General features: G+C 35.2%; 1 protein-coding gene across 9 annotated transcripts in view; it reads right to left on the reverse strand.

Moving 5' to 3' along the window:
- Positions 1–19,468, reverse strand: part of PCDH9 (protocadherin 9) — a 673,118-nt gene that overhangs the window by 491,702 nt on the left and 161,948 nt on the right. The window contains exon 4 of one of the 9 annotated variants that reach the window (XM_088159740.1): positions 1,851–4,958. The exons of the other annotated variants lie outside the window; for them this stretch is intronic. Within the exon in view, the coding sequence (XP_088015866.1) occupies positions 4,938–4,958 (21 nt within the window). The 3' untranslated portion in view covers positions 1,851–4,937. Of the gene's footprint in view, positions 1–1,850; positions 4,959–19,468 lie in introns of those variants that run through there. 9 annotated transcript variants of the gene reach the window in all.

The following is a 19,468-nucleotide window of genomic DNA, read 5'->3' on the forward strand; positions in this document are numbered from 1 at the left end:
AAAGCTTATACTGTAAATATCTGAAGGATTTCCTGGTACACTGTTGATTTTGTTTAGCTTATCGTCTCTCACACACAAACTCAGTCATCTAAGAAATTACTAAATTCTTTTTGTAGGAGGACAATGTTAAAACTATTTGTTTGCATATATTACAACTAATATATGGCCATAAATTATGCATCCTAATTCAACATAATGAGAGCTGCAAGCCAGGTATTCAAACTTAGCTTCTGAAAGCCTCCTCTTCAACCAAGCCATAATAAAAGGCTTAATCAACATACAACTCAACTAAAAGTATTTATTTAAAGAGATAAGATGATGTAAATGTAAATGAGATAAGGTGATGAGAGACAGAAAAAGAAGAAATTTTTTCTGCCTCTGTTGCAAAATGAGTGAATGCAATTTTGATAAAACTTAAAGAAGCAAGAAGAAAATAAGGTATAGTTGAATACAAACTGTCCATAGCATAAAAAAAAGAAGTGAGTTATGTACCAACAGTAGGAAAATATAAATATATCTTAAATATAATACATCTTAAATATAAGATTAAATTTTATCTTGGAGTTCCATTAGCAGGATACACGTTCATGATCTCACAAACAATATAATATAAAGATCACAAATCTCTTTTGAGTGTACAAGAAAATCTTTAGCTGACAGGCATACAAAGAATCACTTTGATAGAAGTCAGGCATTTCTATATGTGGTTCACTAAACTTAACAGTTACTATTAATTCATATATATCTAAAGTTCAATCAAAATAAATAGAACTAGTTTTACTCAACACAACATTGTTTGCCCATCCTGATCAGATCTTCTTCCCCCACAGCAATTGCTAAGAACTGATCATCTAAGGAGAAGCACTGGATATGGACCAACATAAGACATGTACAAGCAGGTTTTCAGTACAAGAGGTATTTCAAACTGAATCTGCATTAAGGAATATTGACTGACATTCATGATAGGCCTACTTACTTAGATTTACCAAATCCTGGGAGGTGGGAAGATCTTACATAACATACTCTACTTTAAATCTCATGTTTCTTAGTTAATGTTATGAAAAAACCTTCAAACATTGGACTAATATTTACAAGGCAGTTCAGAGATGTTTGCATGCAAACTAGCTACTGTTGCATTAAAATTCTCTTACAGTTAGGCACAGGATTAGCAAGTTTCTTTACCAGATGTCTCTTTTTTAAAGTAAATATTATGTCTTTGGGAAGAGGGTGGGGTTCAGGTTTTTTTGGTCTTATGGTGAGAAAAAGCAAATTGTATGCATGCTATGATGTAACTATGATCAACACTTCTGTCTATACTTTAAATCTTTAATTGCTTTCCTAAAATTAGCCAGGGCCAAACCCAAACAAACAAAAAAATACAGTACCTTGAAAATACACATAGTTTTGAAGTTATAAAAAGTCAATTGAGCTGATATATTTTTTTTAATTTTAAACAAAAGACAATATAAACTTTATTGCTATTCTCTTTGGAGTTTTTCCTCTCTCCCTGCCTCCTGCAGATCTAACTTACTATAACAGAGTATATATATAACAGAACTATGTCATACCTGCTTAATGAAATATGAATTTGAACCTAAAAGTTAAAGGCCAATCTGATTTCACTATTTAAAATCAATGAAATCTGAAATTTAACAAAAAACAGATGAACAATGAAACAAAAGTTAATGAGTGAAGCTATCACAGCTACCATTGCTTTCAAATGACAAGACAGTTAACTTCTATTGAGTTGCCCACTAAAGACTCGCCTTTAAAATAAAAATATTATTCATTCAGCAGAATCAGGTTTTTACAAAACTACAGAGATAAATACAAGATAGAAATCTTCAGGCTAGAGAACATTTTTAATTTTATTTACGTTCTTTCTTGATATGGTTTTACAATAAATGGTCAGTAAGAGCTCAAGAATACACCAAAAAAGCTTGCAATACTGTATTTAATTTTGATAGGAAGGAGAGATTAAGTATTTCCATTAATTCAGCCCCGGGTTCCATACCAACTTGGAAAATTCAAAGGAGGCACTCTGAGAGTTATGTTTTCAAAAGGGAATCTTTTCTGTGAATGGACAGCATTCACACACCTGCTGATGTTCACAGGTTGTTAATGATACACTAATATACTTGAAAAAATGGAAGAAAATATGGACATCTTGTGTATAGATGTGAAGATCCGAGTATCTTGTGAAATCTTTCTAAATATGAAGATCGAAATTTATTTTATTAAGATTCAGCTAGAAGGGCATTTTCTTGTCTAGATAAATGACATGATACCTTGTATGTTACCTGTCAAATACTTGATTTGATAGAGTCTCCATTTCTCAAAGTCATATTGGTAGGAAAAAAAAATATTTGAAGTTAATATGAACCATATATAATTCTGCTCTGAGAGATTTGACTGGATAATTTAATCCATCACAGTCAATCTTACATAGAAATATATAATTAAAAGTCAAAAAAGAAAAGTATACTTAAAAAAACCCCAAACAAACAAACAAAACAAAATAAAAACAAACAAACAAGCAAAAAACCCCAGCTAAATCCCAAGTGATTTGAAAGTTTTCATAAAAAACAGCTTTTCAACAGTATCTTTGTCACATTTGGATGAAATCGGAGTTCCACTTTAATAAAAACAATTCTTCTTAGTTTTTACTGATATGATTTTCAACTTTAAGTGATATTGTAAGAACTAAATAGAAGAATTGCATATATTTATATCCCTGTGATTGTATATATGTGAAAAATCCCCAGTAAGGGAAGCAAAAAATTGTCCCTTGTTCAAGTTCTTGATCAAGTATTGGACAGCTGAGTATCTTACACATATACTTGTGTGGCTGTAAACTTCAGGTAAAAAAAAAAAAAAAGGAAAAAGAAAAATGAAAAGGTAAATTCAGAAAAGTTACCTTTTATGCCTCATAATTCTATTATTTTGCTTAGTCTAAGACATAATTACATTATGGCTGATATGAAATTGAAATGCAGAGGTACCAAAAACACCAACCAATCCTGCTCCCAGTAGTTATGTAAACTCCTATGATCCAAACTTGATGGTTTTCTTGTCACAGATTTCAGGATGAAACTGGACCTTCCAAATAAACAAATATATTCGCCAATATAATCCTTAACAGCTTATTCCCACTGTGATATTTCACTTACTACCTTGTACATTCAAGTAATAACCATTGACACCACTCCCCAGAAAGAAATCATTACTTGGGATTAACAGCATGGAAGGATGGACAATATTAAAACATTCTATTTGAAAAATGCAGTGTCTCTTATAGGTTCTGATATCCCACTACAGTGGGAAACATAGGTAGATGAACAGGAAAGTAGAAAATCAAGAAGCCTGTCTGAAAATGTGAAAATCTGAATATATTCAAATCAATTCTTATAGAGATTCTAGAGAAAAATGAAAGAAAAAGAAATCCTGCAAAGACAGAAGTACAGATACTTCCCTGAAATGTTATAGTGATACAGCTTTATTCCAGACTTCATTTTAATACTTATTTATTGAATATTTTATCATGATGGGTTTACATGAAAAATAGTGGGCTACAGGCTTTGTTTAGTGAATAACAGCTTCCTAGAGGTGTTGAAAAGTATTCTGTGACATTCTCCCAAATGAAAAAGCACCATTGAAAAGGCATATATTTATCTCTTAATACTACCTGAATGTACACAAATTTCAAGAGATATATTAATCCACAGCAATCGCAAAGCACAGATATTTTCAGCCATCACCAGGCACAGTATTGTCACTGTTTTCCATATGCATTGTTTCCACAAAACTCTGCTGCCAATCATTTAATGTTATTTTCTTAGGTTTGGCTGGCAAACTGTAAAGACTGACATAAGTTTTTATTAGGTTGCTGCTTATTTTGCAAATCTATTGTGAAAAGCATTCAGCTTTGAATTGTTGCAGTGAGTGCATATTTTTGGTATAAATTTTTCCTCTAAATTAACTAAATGACACACAGTATAGCTTCTCTTCTTATACTTGATGCAAAAGTGTCATTAATATAGCATTATGTTCACTAATAGGTGTGACTGTACAGTTTATGTTCTATCTCTGTCACTTTCTTCTGCTGCACAAGCCTTGTGGTATTTTAAAGCCTTCCAAGTGAAAAGCACTGAGTTTTCTTCCTATTCTTCCTTCAAATAATAAACTATATTTATATTTTGGATTGTGCTATATTATACTGGTAATTTTTGTGTTGCTATGAATGAACAAAAAGGTCACAGTGGCAAGTTTTACTGTTACTCTTTTATAATTCTGCATCCTATATTTTACTTTATCAAAGTAGCTTACTATAGGAAAAATATATGCAGTATAAATACTCTTATACACAGAGATATATAGTGTGCATATATATAGATATATATATCTGTATGCATAATTGGTCCATAGATAGCCATAAATTATATTCCATGTTCTGTCCTCTGATCAGGCACCAGCACTGGAGATTGAGGGGTTACTAGCATTTTCACAGGATCATTCACAAACTAAGTACTTGATACCTGTTGTCACCTGTTGACTGTTGTCAACCATTAACTGTTGTCAACCTCTGTTCCACCCAAAATAGTTTGGATTAGGGTTGGGTGGTCTATGGTATGGAAATTACTGGATTTATGTCAGGTAAAACTATGGGAATATCACAAGAAGTTCTAGCTGTCCTTATAGTTCCTTTACCAAACAGGTAGGGTCTGAGTTGCAGGTGTCTGATCACATTTCCCACCAATATGTTCAGGATCTCTTTTAGTGTCCATTCTGAGTTCAAGGCAGTGGCATGCATCTGTGCAAGGTGTCCCAAGCAGTCTGAGGAGCCTTCTCTGTGCAAGCAATCTTCGTGGTGAAGGAAGGTGGTGAAGTCTGTTGCATACTGTAGGCAGTCAGGGTTGATGAAGCACACATAGACTCTCTCAGGGAGAGGATGGAGAACACTTGAGAGAAAGAGAGAGAGATACCAGGAAATAAGAAGGCCTAGGGGAGGTTAGGATGTATAAAGCCTCAAAATAAGTTTGCCCTTCCCCTTTTCAACAAGAACTTTAGGTATTCCAAATCTTAAAATATCTTGGTTCATACCAGATTGTGAAAGAAAGTCTTGAAAATTAACAGCTGTCTAGACCATACTACTAGTTTGCTTTTTCCTTATTGTCATACAAAGTCTTAGGTGTAAGAAGTAGACTCAAATACTCCTGCCTATTTGGACTGTTTATATTCCTGGTTTTTAGGATTAGCACCAAGACAATTCTGAGAACTGTTAAAAGCTTTTTCCCATCTTGATTTTGAATGTGTCTGCCCAACAGGATGAATTAATTACTTTTCCATTCTCTGTCCTTAATTTCCATACTTGTGGTTACAAACAGGATAGTTGTCTCTCAACTATTTAGCTTTAATTGTGAAAGTAACTTGGTCCTTAACCTTGTTAGAGTAATTGAATAAATGTGGCAAGAACAATGTTCCTCCCAAGAGACTCATTCTCCATCTCAGTCAGAGACTAAGTAATTTTAGGACAGGATGTAAAATGAAGCAAAACTTTTATCAAAGATTAAAAAAAACAAAAGCATATATATTGTCAATTTTCATTATAGCAAAACTTCAACAGTAGAGTGCTTCCAGGCACCATACAAGGACCAAGTGTTCAAAATGTATTAATTGTTGTAAATAAAAGAAGTGAACAGCAATTTAGCAAAATTTATAAATAACAAGGAAGTCCTGTTAAGCAAGTCTAAATAAGACAGTAAACCTGAGAGAAAACTGACTCAGGAAGATGGATGGCCATCTTAAAAGATGTGAAAATAATTTATTTACATGCAAAATAAGGCCTACTGAGAAAACAAATAATCGAACAAAAAAAAAAAAAAAAACAAAAAAACAAAAACAAGAAACAAGAAACCAACCAACCAAACCCAAAAAACCAAAACCAAAATGAAGAAACCTAAACCTGTAACAGAACATTTGTTTTATCAGAGATCTCAATTACTAGCACCATCTTAGGAAAAACACCTGGGTCTCACTGCAGACAGCTCAATGAAGAGCCCTGCTTGATGAGCAGCTGCAGTCAAAAAAGCACATAAAATTTTCAGATGAATAAGAAATGAGGTGGGGAATAAGAAAGAAAGAAAATATGTCATTATGTGAATCAATAATTTTCTCTTCTCTGGAATAGTGTGAAGTACTGGTCAGCCCATCACAAAAAGATATTACTGAATTAGGAGGTATTCAGAAAAGAGTGATTGTGATAATTAGGCATATAGAGAAGCCTTCATATGAAAAGACTGAAAAACTGGCATTGTTAACCTTAGGAAAAAAAAAAAAAAAAAAAAGATGAAAAGGAGGGATATGATGAAAGTATAAAAATGGTAAGTGGCAAAGAGAAAATAGATCAGGAGCTTCTGTAGTCCTGTGTATCATAATTCAAGAACAAAAGGACACTAAGTGAAAGTGAAAAGCAGCAGCTCCAAATCTGATAAAAGAACATACTTTTTAATGCAGCACATAATTAGATTATGGAATTCAATGTCACTGATGTCAAGATCTTACCAAGACTTAAAGAAGGACTTGGCACTTACAACTCTTGATATTCCAGGGAATTTAACTCTAACTGACTTTTAAAGGGTTTTGAAAGAGAGGTTATGTGCCATATTTCATTATTTAAAAGACAATTATTTTTAAAAGAATTTGGAGAAAACTTCCCTCTAAGTGTATTTTCCCATCTGGCTGTTTGATTATTTTGTTCTTTTCTTTGCTTGTTATGTTGGCGTTTTCTCATGAGGTATCTGGGCAGTCTTGGAAGGAGGCTGTGTAATACAGAATCACTATTCTGTTCTAATTACTATTATCACAGTACTACCCAAGTATTTTAACATCTCCTAAAAAATCTTTGTATGAGGACTTTGGGCTTCCCTTTTGCAGAATAATTGTCTTATGCTCTATTGTATTCCACTCCATTCCAGTTAGCCAACTGGATTTGTCACGCATTGTCAATTAATATAGCCATTGCTGTAAGCTATATGGCACTGTGCATGTGTTTGGAGCAACTGTGAAACTTCTAGATGCAAAACCAAATACATTTTTGCTGGGACAGCCATACAATTGATTCTGTGTGTCCCAATTGTCTTCCTTATCTTAAGCCTTATCTTAACCTCCAGCTATGCTATTGACATCTTGCTTCACATCCCGTACCTGGAAAACATATGCAATGCCTCTAAAACAGAGGCACTTAAATTTTTAAACTTCCTATTCTCCACAGCTTACTTACCACATTTTTCTTCTGCCTGCCTGGCTGCCTGGCTGGCTGCTCAGAGAGAGTATTCTCATTCCCATTTTTGTTCTTATAATATTTCTTTTATAATTCATTAGCTTTTTCTTTACCTAGTTTTTTCTATATGAAGGCTTTCAGTGCAGGTAAACAGTGACAGGCATAAGCATAAAAGAACTTCTCAGATCAGATCTGTTAAGTGAAAATTGAATCAAAAGAAGAGAGTGAGAGGTACTTGGTAGAAGCAGGATCTCAGATTTTGAACAGCATTCTCGAACAGGTCTTCCTCCCACTGTTATAAATTTCACTACATTCTCAAAGCTGGAGGGGAGGGAGGCAGGAAAACGACCTTTAAGTACCTACCTATGTAGCCAGCAAAACGCCTTCTAAATTTTGTGGGGTTTTGGGGGTAATTACAAAGCAAGTGAAGATATTGGTGGTGGGGCACAGAGAGCAGCTGTGCTTATAGGGCCAGCTGGGTGTCTGTACGTGCCTAGAAGAGAAGTTGAATTCAGAGAGTGCTTACAAACTGAACACCACAGAGAGACTGTGAAGATACCAAGAGATAACACCTGAAAGAAGAGAGGCAGCCCCAACTGAGCTAAGATGTGACTAGCTACCACACTGAAACACGTGGTATGTTTTGTGTCCTTCTCCTCCACAAAACTCCCATCACAGAAGGTTTTCAAGATTCAGTGTGGCAGGTTGCCAGATAATCCCACCGAAGCTCTTCTTCCAGCAAAAGGCTAGACCTTAAAGGTCCCTTCCAACCTGGGCTGTTGTATACTACGAATTGGCACTGTATATATTAGTACACTGCTTTGGTACTGAACTTTTCATTTTCCTGAATTTTCACATGCATGCCTCACTAAAAAAACATAGTCCCATAATTTTTTTCTATTTTTTCTATTTCAGGTTAAAAATATTAAGGTAGCAAAAATAGGTAATGTTCTGTCTCTCACAAATTGAGCTGGTATATCACACACAATACTACAAAGCACCATGCAGATTATATATATTTGTGCTGTCCTTGCGACATCCTCGTTGCACTTACCAAATGGTTTAGATATGCCTGAGGGTCTACAGTTAGTCTGCAAGACTGCTTTTAGGCTGAGTTCAGTCCACAGGACATGTACTGAGGAAATACTCCAGCAAAAAAATGCTATTGTAGTACAAAATTCAATAGCAGAAGGGTAGGAGCTGGTAAGCAACAGTAAGGAATTTAATTTTAAATGCCTAGCATAAATGGATCCAATATTATGTGGGATAATAAAAAGCATGAATACTGCTAGTATCACAGGAATATGAGAGTTTTTTTCCAATCTATCAATCTATGAGTATTTACAAACACAAACTCCAAATAATTAGTATGTTTATTGTTCTTCACCTTTTAAATTATTAAGACTTAATTCTTATTGATTACAATTCCTCCACCATGAAACAAGGACATATCTTTAATTTGAAAGGCACCTACTAGCAAAACAGTGTATTGTATGTTTTTCTTTTTAAGTACTACCTAAATGAAGAAAAAATACCCAAATGAGGCACAAATACTGTATTTTCAGCCATATTTTGGCCATTTTATTTTACTAAAACTCATCTAGTTTTAACTTTTCTTCCTCTTTGAAAATACATATTGTGAAAAGAAGTATTAGACCACCTGATCAAGAGGAGCAGATTTACCTAAATGTTCATTATTTTGCAACAAAAAGTTTTTACCTAGATGTTTATGCTCCCTTTCCAAGTCTGCTATCCTTCTTTTTGGAGTCCTCTGTTCTAAATATTGCCACCTTTTAAAAAGCATGGCCTGAAGTCAAGAGACATTTTCATATGAACAATTTACACACTTAATGAAAACTATTCTAATATGCTTTCCCCTTCTTAGGAAAGAAAAAGAAATGTCACTCAACTATTAAAACAAAAGATAAAATATTTCATTATGGTTATGTGAAATTAGGTTTCCTCTATAACCTCATTCCTGTTACACAAATGCTATCTTCCTGTTTTGCACAGGGAAGCTAAACAACATATTGTACTTTTCTTTCCTACATCTCATATTAGGTCTGTGTTCTTTTGTTATGAACGTGTCTGGTATAGACAAATACACTTCTGTTACTATTAAAACAATCTTCTTATTTTCAAAATTTAAGTCAATTAGATTAGCTAGAAATGTGCATGGAATGAACTACGGATGTGATAGATTTCAGTGGTTTAGTTAAAGAAAGGGTACTTTTGGTTTTGTTTTGTGCCACTGTATACCTGAGCTTTGGAAGAAGTACCAGTGAATACCATTTCATCTGCTTCCGTTTTGGTAAATGTATTTTAGAAACAGAAAAGAGAATTTGTGCCTATTTTAAAATACAAAAATTGATGGGCAGAATGTTATAAGACCCCATTCAGCACTTCTAAAAAGTAGACCTTGTAAACCTGGAATTTAACTTACCAAATTACAAGTTATGTTTCAGGATGAAAGGTGAAACTAAAAGAACCTCTTGAAACAAAGGTATAGTGAGTTTTATGCTCTCCAGTCTATTACAACTTTATCTATATAACATAGAAAATTATATTCAGTCCTATGTGGAACTCACATGCTTGTAGCTTCTGCTACACATTATTAGGGATTTGGTATACAAAACACTTTCTCCTCAATCCAAAAGTGATTTTTTTTTCCCCTTCACTGCAGAGATTGAGCTATGCTTACTGGTTTTGAATTGGTTTCCCTAAGTTGGAGAAGCTCCTCTTTTTCTGACATTTAAATCAGGAATGGCATGGTTGGAAGATACCAATGACAAAGTACAGCTTTTTTTATTTTTGTAGTTTTCATGAGGACATAAGCCACATTTCCATGAAAATAGTTAAGTACTCAGAAAAGCTTAAACATACTTAATAATAAATCTAAATATAACTAAGTATAGTTATAAATGTAACTTGCACTTAACCTAAGCATGTGATATGGTTTATGCATCTATGCCTTTAAAAAATAATTCCTAAAATAAACCACAGAGTCCCAGCATTAGCAAAGGTAATAACAAATTCTATGTTTCTATTCTCCTAGCATAAATTTATCTCTGGGTATTGCTTCATAGAATCTAAGGTGTTACTATTCCCCTTGTCTACATTACAATTTTCCAGTATTAAAATACAGGTAATATCAGATTTTAATGGCCTCCACAAAATCATTAGTGTATCAAAATCAGCCTGTATTCAGCATTCTGAAGAGATCAAGGGTCCAGATGTGCAACCCTTATCCATATAATTAATCCCATGATATTCACTACTTACATAAAAGTAAATAATTACTCAAGTAAGGTGTTTGTAGGATGAGACCTGAAATTGTTGATTTTGTTCTTAGCCAGTAGTTTATGCATGTATAGCTTTCTATTTTAAAAAATAATTTTAAATTTAAAATTTTAAGTCCTTTTACATTTATCCAGGAAGGTCAGTTTTGGAAGTTTTAAGTTTATAAAAGGAAGTTCTAAGTTTATAAGGGGCATTTCAGAGTGGCCATCTAATGGTATGCAGTGGACAATGACTACATAAAATATCTTGATTTTTTGTTTCCCCTGAGATTAAAATTCCTAGTAAGAGGAATTATGAAAATACAAAGCAATCTCTGAACTAATAAGACTTTTATAAACCACTACAGAGATAGACATTCTGGATCATTCTTTTCCTTAATTCGTGAAATTCAGTGGATTTTCAGTTCATGGTAACCAGAGCTCTCTCTTGAACTATTCTTCTTCATTTCCCTTCTAATCTCCAAAACTGTCAGTGTTCAGACGTAAGAACATTTTTTTTCCAGCTCATTCATTTCTTCCAAAAGATCTCAAGGTACAAAGCAGGCAATTATTTATCCAGAGATGGATGAAAGTGGACACTACTGTCACATTTTTAGTAAGTTTGCAGATGATACCAAGTTGGGTGGGAGTGTTGCCTGTTGGAGGGTAAGAAGGCTCAGCAGAGGGATCTAGAAAGGCCCTATCAATGGGCTTAGGTGAATTGCATGATGTTAAATATGGCAAAGTGACAGGTTCTGCACTTGGGTCACAATAATCTCATTCAGCCCTACTGTTTTGGGGATGGATGGCTAGAAAGCTGCCCAGCAGGAAAGGACCTGGGGTTGCTGGTTGACAGCTGACTGGACATGATCCAGCATGTGCCCAGGTGGCCAAGAGGGCCAATGGCATCCTGGCCTGCATCAGCAACAGTGCAGCCAACAGGATCAGAGCAGTGATTGTTCTCCAGTACTCGGCACCAGTGAGGCCACACCTCAAATTATGAGTTCAGTTTTGGGCTCTCCTACAAGGACATTGAGGATGGTACCCAGAGAAGAGCAAAGAATCTGGTGAAGAGTCTGGAGCCCAAGTCTCACAAGGAGCAGCTGAGGGTACCAAGGGTACCAAGGTTGTTTCGCCTCGTAAAAAGGAGGTTCGGGGCGAACTTGTGTAGTCTAAAGTAGCTGTAGCCAGGTGGGGGCTGTCATTTCTCCCAGGTAAAAAGTGATAGGATAAAAGGAAATGGCCTCAAATTGTGCTGGGGGAAATTTAGATAGGCTACCAGGAAAATATCTCAGAGAAAGGGTTGACAGGCATTTAAACATGCTTCCCAGGAATGTTGTTGAGTCACCATTCCAGGAAGTATTTAAGACATGCAGTTATGGTACTTACATGGCTTAAGGATGGACTTGGCAGTGCTGAGTTAATAGCTAGGCTCAATGATCTTAAAGGATCTTTCACACCTAAATGATTCTGATTCTGCAAAGTTCTGATATGGAATGAAGGAATAAGCCCTAAACATATTGCAGTCTGATTTTTTTCAACATTTGGAGGAAAGGTATATTTGTGATATATATATTCTGTCCTCCACTCAAGCTCTAAGAGAACTGAGACACAGAATCATGTAGTCATAAGTATTCCAAGTGAATTAATCTGTTGGAATTGTAGCTATTTCTGTAAAATTATATAATTTTGATTAGTTTTTAAGTTCTGCAATTCCCAAGTGCTAACCCAGGCTGCAATTGCCACATAGTAAGTCAAAAGCCAGAGGATAAGCTCTCTGTAAATGAGATGATGGCTGGAGACCTGAGAGCTGGCATTTGGCCAAACTAAAGATTTGTATAGCACATACGGGGTTGAGAAATAATCGACAGTGGACAATTTTTGACAGAGACAATAAAAAGATGTTATTGATCTTGTCAACTTTAGCATTATCTTGCACTCTCCTTAATTACTATGGCCAAATTAGAAGTAGTATCTCTTACTCAATTGTTCATGCCAACCAAATTTCCATACAGTTAACTCCAAACAATCAATTGCCTATAGAACAGCCTTTATTCATAACTTTGTACACTTTTAACATTTTTTTCTAAAACAGTGGTTAGGATTTTGACTCTTGGCTTTAACAGATATCAGTAGCAGGTGTATGTTGTCCAAAAGAAAATTAGCATTTAGTTGATTTGTTACTTTGCTGTGTGCTACTTCTCTACCAATATCTTCTATTGTCTTCAGCAATCTAAAGTTTAGTTTTCATCCAAATGAGGTATTTGAAGTGCTAGATTGGTCCCAGCATTCTGCAAATTATCTATAGCTGTTCCAAGCTACTTCTCACATGTCCTAATGGGCAGAATTTTGGCTTTGCAAAAGCTGTTGACCTATTTAGACTATATCAAGTGATCCCCTGAAAAATGTGTGGCTTTATAAAGCAATCAGTGAGGCACTTATAACAACTCCTTTTTCAACAGGTCTAAATACAATATTGTAACACTTTTACAATAAAACTGTCATTGTTCATTCTGTGTTTTCTTGGATATATTCACCAACTTCTAATTTGGAAAATTCTATATTTTTGTTGTACTGGGAATTTAAAATTAGTCTATTGCTAAAGAGAAATTAGCCAGAACAACTTCACAAGATCACAAGAAGTAGACAGAACACATCTCTGACTGAAAGTATAGAAAGACTAATGAAATGCATACATCAGAGAAAGCAGCATGCAAAAAGGCAAATCATGTTAAAAAATTCACTCTTCAGAATGAAAAATATTTATGCTTGTCTCTTCTAACCTGTAATCAGGTTATTACTGATAAAAATACCCACTGATACTCACAAACTTCAAAAAGTTATAATACAAAAACAATTATAAGGAACGATTTTAAGGAATAGAATTACAATTCAGGCATTGTTTGGGAAGGCTATTATTTGCTATTTTTAAGAGCAATTTAAGTATACCCAAATATCTATGACAATATATTAAACATCCCCCAAATGACACTATATGCACTCAATCTGTCATTTGCAAGGTGCTCTACTGCCCTCAAAGGAAGTAAAAGCGTTTTAATAAATAAGCAAGGTACAAAATCACATTTCACTTTGAGGAGACTTTCCTACTACTTTACTCTCAACATAGAAGTTGGAGGTCCTTCAAGTTGGGGCCATTTCCTATGTGCTGTAGGACAAAGGGCTCCATTAGAAATAGTAGCAGGAGCTTTCCCTCTGCCCCTCCTCATTCAACAGAAACTTTGTACTGGGTAACCTTTCAGAGGGTACAGGAAAGGATTCACAAGAGTGAATCCTCTCAGCTTGAGCATATAAAACTTATTATTACCATGACAGAAATCTCATTTTCCAAGCATACTCTCTCTTGCAGAATATACAAGGTTAAAATGCAGATGCAGTCAAAATCTCATTAATGACTCAGATCAAGAGCTGCCATTGATCATTAAAACATAAATGCAGTGACTTCTAAATCTTAAAATGACACAGTAGCTGTGCATTTTGGGAAATGAGAAGAACTATGACTATAATGCAACAATCCATGAATATTTTCTTCCTGCTGTCTAGGCATTGCTGAGATTTTCTAGGCAATATGAAAAGAACAACATAGCCTTTATATGACATTTTCAAACTATCTGTTTAAAAAAAGAAAAATAGTCCGTGTTTTTCTTGATGTCTATCATACTCTACTTTCTTGATGTGTTTGTGGTTTGCTTTCCCTCTGTAAAGAGTTGCTTTTAAAAAAACTTTAAAAGCTTCTGCCTTTATTTTTAAAACACAAGATTTTGTGAGTCTTATTCTAAACATTCTCTAAAGGAGCATATCTTAATGGAATACAAAGTTTGAAATACAATGACAATTTTACATAAATGAACATAAACCACCACTTGCTAGTAATGGATTAAAATTTCAACTGGGCACCAGCTGCAGGTAATGGCTGCTAGTGGGACTCACTGGCTTCATCACTTATCATCACAAAAAATGCTATCTGGCAATTAGAGATATGGAGTTAAAGAAAAAAAAACTTTAAAAATAAACTTTAAACAAAAAGAAACCTGGTTGTCATCATCTGAGATTCCCTAATATTCATAAACAAGAATCTAATCTCTATTCCAAATTTATATTTAAATCCTACGTATTTAATGGGAATTGAGAGTGATTCAAACAGAGTTCCATCCCATAAAAAAAGAAGAGATAAAAAAGAAGATACAATCACAGAAAAAAAAAAAAGTTCTAGTTAAAAATATTTTCATTCTAAATTTCACTCATAAACCCACAATTTGGAACAGGTGTTATGAAATCTTTTCAATTTCATGTGACATTCAGTATGTGATCTGACTGAAACAAAATAATAACCAATCAAATAATTGTCAAGTACCTCAAATGACTCTGTATTGCAAATGAGTTCTTTGGGAAGTCAATGAGAATTACCAAGTGACAACTCAAAACGTGACAAAGAAAGTGCAACTGGAGTTTTGCACAGCAGTAATACTGGCTGTCTAGGTGGTAGAATTTAGAGGAAAGCTAAGCACTTCCAAATTAAAAAAAAAAAAAAAAAAAAAAAAAAAAAGAGCTTGTGGTGGGTTGATACTGTCTGGACACCAGGTGTCCGCAAAAACTGCTCTATCACTCCCTTCTTCATCTGGAGAGGAAAGAAAATATAATGAAAATGGGTCAAGATAAGGACAGCAAGAGATCACTCAGCAAGTACTGTCACAGGCAGATCAGACTAGAGTTGGGAAAATTGACCAAATTCATTACCAATCAAATGAGAGTTGGATAACGAGAAGTAAATCCAAACTTAACGACATCTTTCTTCCATACCTCCCTCCTCCCTGGACTTAACTTTGTACCCTAATCTCTGCCTCCTCCCCTCTGCATCCCAGGGGACAAGGAATGGGGGCTGTGGTCAGTGCTTGCCCCTCAGTGGGCAGAGCATGTCACACTTTTCACCTGCTCCAGCATGGTATTCCTCCCAAAAGAGACAGTCCTCCATTAAATTCTCCCGTGGGAGTCATTCCCACAGCATGCAGTTCTTCAGCCCCTGCTCCAGCACAGGTCATTTCCACAGGGTGAAGTCCTTCAGAACAAGTTGCCAATGTGGGACCCCTATAGGACAAGTCATAAGTCCTGCCAGCAAACCTGCTCCAGCATGGGTTCCTGTTTCTCCATGGGTCCACAGGTCATGCCAGGAGACTGCTCCAGCACAGGGTCACAGCTTCCTTTGGATCTCCACCTGCTCTGTCATTGGGCTCTCCACAGGCTGTAGGGGCACAGCTGCCTCAACGTGGTCTGTGCCACAGACTGCAACACACGGACTGCTAACTTCTTACCCTTATTAAATATGTTATCACAGAGGTGTTACCACCATCACTGATGTGTTTGGCCTTTAATCAGCAGTGAGTCCATCCTGGAGCCAGCTGGCATTGGCTCCATTGGACATTGGGAAAGTTTCTGGCAGCTTTTCACTGAATCCACCACTGTAGCTGCCCCCAGTATCAAACCCTTTCCACATAAACCCAATACAGGGAGAAAACAACACCCCTCTCCAGGTGTCAGCCATCCACCTTAGAAAGCTCACCAACTCTCCTGCCAGATGTGTTGAAATGTTATTTTAAGGAATATCTAAGGTAAACTCCTTCCAGCACAAATCCCAGTCTCTAAAATAGGTATCTCTCTTAATAAATTGCTGGTTTGATTTTTTCTTTTTTTTTACACTTTACACTTTGGCAAGGTAAATTTTACCATTTCTGTGGTTACTCTGTATTAAAGAAAGACAGGAGCAAATCAGGCCTCAAAAGTTGTTCTTCATAAACTCTCTGCAATGTAATTTGCTCTATCTGGTTTTAAATGAAAAGCAGCACACAAAGGGTAGGACCTTGTGGGAGGGGGGTGGTGGAAATTCTTTGAAAAGAGCAAATAAATGCAAAGTCATGAACAGCCCTTATCTAGCCACTACAAATTAGAAGTCCCTCCCTTTTCTATTTACCTCAAACTGAATCACAGTTATTATTTCAATATATTTCCAAGAACGAGTAGTGTGTGTATCCTCGAGGGCTCTGTACCGGAAGACTAAGGAAAAAACCGACAACAAGCTGCAGATTTATGATGCATGAATGAAGCAAATGTTTGTCACGTGGCTGAAAAAGCCTCTCGTCTCCTACTGCTAGACTTGTTTAGCTATTATTCAGTATTTATCCTTTCGCTTGCAATCCAGAAAAAACAGGAAGATCCTTGAACATCCTCTTAATTTCTTGTTGACTTGTAGGTCTTTACATACCTATCAACAAGCCACAGCCTCAGGAAGCTTTCTGTCTTTGTACACCAAGGAATATTGGCATGACTAGCATAGTAATTCTGTTTCAGGCATTTGGCCTAACCATCTTCATTGCAAACAAATTGCTTAATGGCTTTGCGTAGCAAACACATACAGAGCTGTGCCAGCAGATCGAGAAACAGCTGAGTAGGTACGGCTTGTGATCATTTATTTTTATTGGCATTGCTTTTAAAACCTCTTCTGAATCATCATTTGCATCATCATCTAAGTCTGATCTCTTTTGTTCAGCAACTCAATGCTTCTTACCTGTTTGTTCTCAAACCAAAACAAAATCAAAAGTCAGGACTCAGTTCCTCCATTCAAAAGCTTGAGAGTCAATAAAGATGTGTAGGAAGAGATTCCTTACATCCATTAACAACATAGTGGAAAGGAGCAAAGCTCCCTAAAAGCAGATGAAGACAGGAAATAGTTTATCTATCAAGAACATAAATACATAAAATGACAAATTCTGGCAGCACACACAGGCACCACAAGACCAAATTCCTTCAGGTTAAAGTGCTTTAAATACTTCTATAAAGTAACAGAGATTGGACAGGAACTCAGGCAAACCTCTCTATGTATGGCAAGTGCTGAATGAATGTGAATGCAATTTATAACAAAATGATGCATTAAATATTTTGTAAGAAAAAATTATGCCTTTGAAGCATGGCACAAGTACAACAGTCCACCTCGTTTTTCATATACTGCAAAAATTAATGCCATTATGCATATTTTATCTTGAATATCTTGCCATTGGTGAAGAACTTACTCGCTATTTCTGTTAGGAGAAGCAAAGGAATCATAGAAAATGTCCTTTATATATTCTTGTTTACTTACAGTAAATGTCAGGACACCTGACTGTCTAAAAATTGGACACAAAATACAGCTTTCATGATAGAAATACAACACTTACAACAACAAAAGCCAAACCCTAGAACGCAGCAAAATCTTGATGAATTATTTTGTATTTTGCATATATTGTTGGTGGATTTTTTGGCATTTTCACAGCTGAATGTCCGTGACTACTGCTCCTACTTTTAGCCACTCACCTTCACAGTGGCAGCCAATAAATCCACTCCTCTCTGAATTTATATTTTAGAAATAGGTTTTATTTCTTTAGGTGGATAGGTACTAGTTCTGCCATACAGCCAAATACTCTGCAGCACAGTTTTTACTGTTTCCAGCAGTGACTACATAAAAAAGTAGTTAATTGCTCATTCTGTGCAGCCCGAAGGAAGTATGGTAAGCCAACCTAGCCAACAATTTAACTAGGTCTGTGAGCAAACTTAGAGATCAAGGTCAAATAAATGAATTTAACCCTATTTAGCAGACCAGTCAGTTCCACTGTCAAGGTCTTCCCCTAGCTACCATATTTTTTTTTCTCCTCACTGCTCTTTCTTTTCTTTTTAAAATTTGGTTGTTTGTTTAGGGTATTTTTCCCCCTCAAAATGAAAAAAATCCAGTAAATCCATATCATTACATATGGACTTTAATATATATAATAGATATATATGTATTTAATATACATATATATATATATATATTTGTATATGTATATACATATTGCATGGAAGTATAAATTTTTAGGACTAATTTTCTGTAATGTTTTGGATATTTTTGAAGACTAACCTATAATATGAAGGTCTCACATTAAATGTAGGGCAAGAACACACATCTTGAAAAATTTACCCTAGAATACTTGGTGATATATATTCCAAACAGAAAATATGTTTCTGACCATTGACTTTTAAATCCTATCTATGTTAGGAAGGAGATCTTCTTTGAGTTAGTCATCAAAAATTCAGCATAGTTTTCATCCCAACACCAAACATCCCTCTAGTGCAAAGAAATTATCTATTGAAGAAGGGTAGAGCAGCTCAGAATATTTTAAATTCACATGGTAAAAATACAAAAAATAAATAAAATCACATTCCTGTTAAATATGTAGTGATTGCTGATTTTTCAGTCTTTGAATTTGCCTGGACCATTAACAATAATTAAATAAGTTGCTCATGTTTACTCTGTTTTAATATTGGTTTAGGTGTCCAGAGGAAAATGGCAATGTTTAATATTTAAATATCAAACACTTTGATTAAACATTAGTGTGTTAAACTAATATTAAGGAAAAATGAAAAAGATTTTAGAGAACTGACCATAAGTCTTTTGGGTTGCAAGGGCCAACCATGCTTTGAAATTTGACACGTAAACATTTTTTTCAAAAAGTAGCTTGTGAATTGTAATTAAGAAGCAATATTTTCAACTCTGTACTTAGTGCTGGGCTGAGCAAAAAGATGCATGTTTACCATCAAAAAAAATCTGCAGGATTCTGACTAAAATCAGATATGAGCATATCAGCTCAAAGCATCAGGACAAAAGGTACTTAACACCAAATCATCCTACTTACTCTCTCAAACAAAGCATTCATTTATTCTCTTTTTATTCTCCTAGAAATAAATGGAATTCCCTCATAGAAAATATTAAACTAATAGGCCTCTCAGTCAGGTCTGCCATTTTATAAACACCTGAGAAATTTCCTTAAAAACTACTAGGTGGGGACTAAAACAGCTTCTACACCTTGGAGCCATTATACTTTCTCTTAAT

The sequence above is a fragment of the Sturnus vulgaris genome, chromosome 2, assembly GCF_052056855.1.
Source record: "Sturnus vulgaris isolate bStuVul1 chromosome 2, bStuVul1.hap1, whole genome shotgun sequence".
NCBI lineage: Eukaryota > Metazoa > Chordata > Aves > Passeriformes > Sturnidae > Sturnus > Sturnus vulgaris.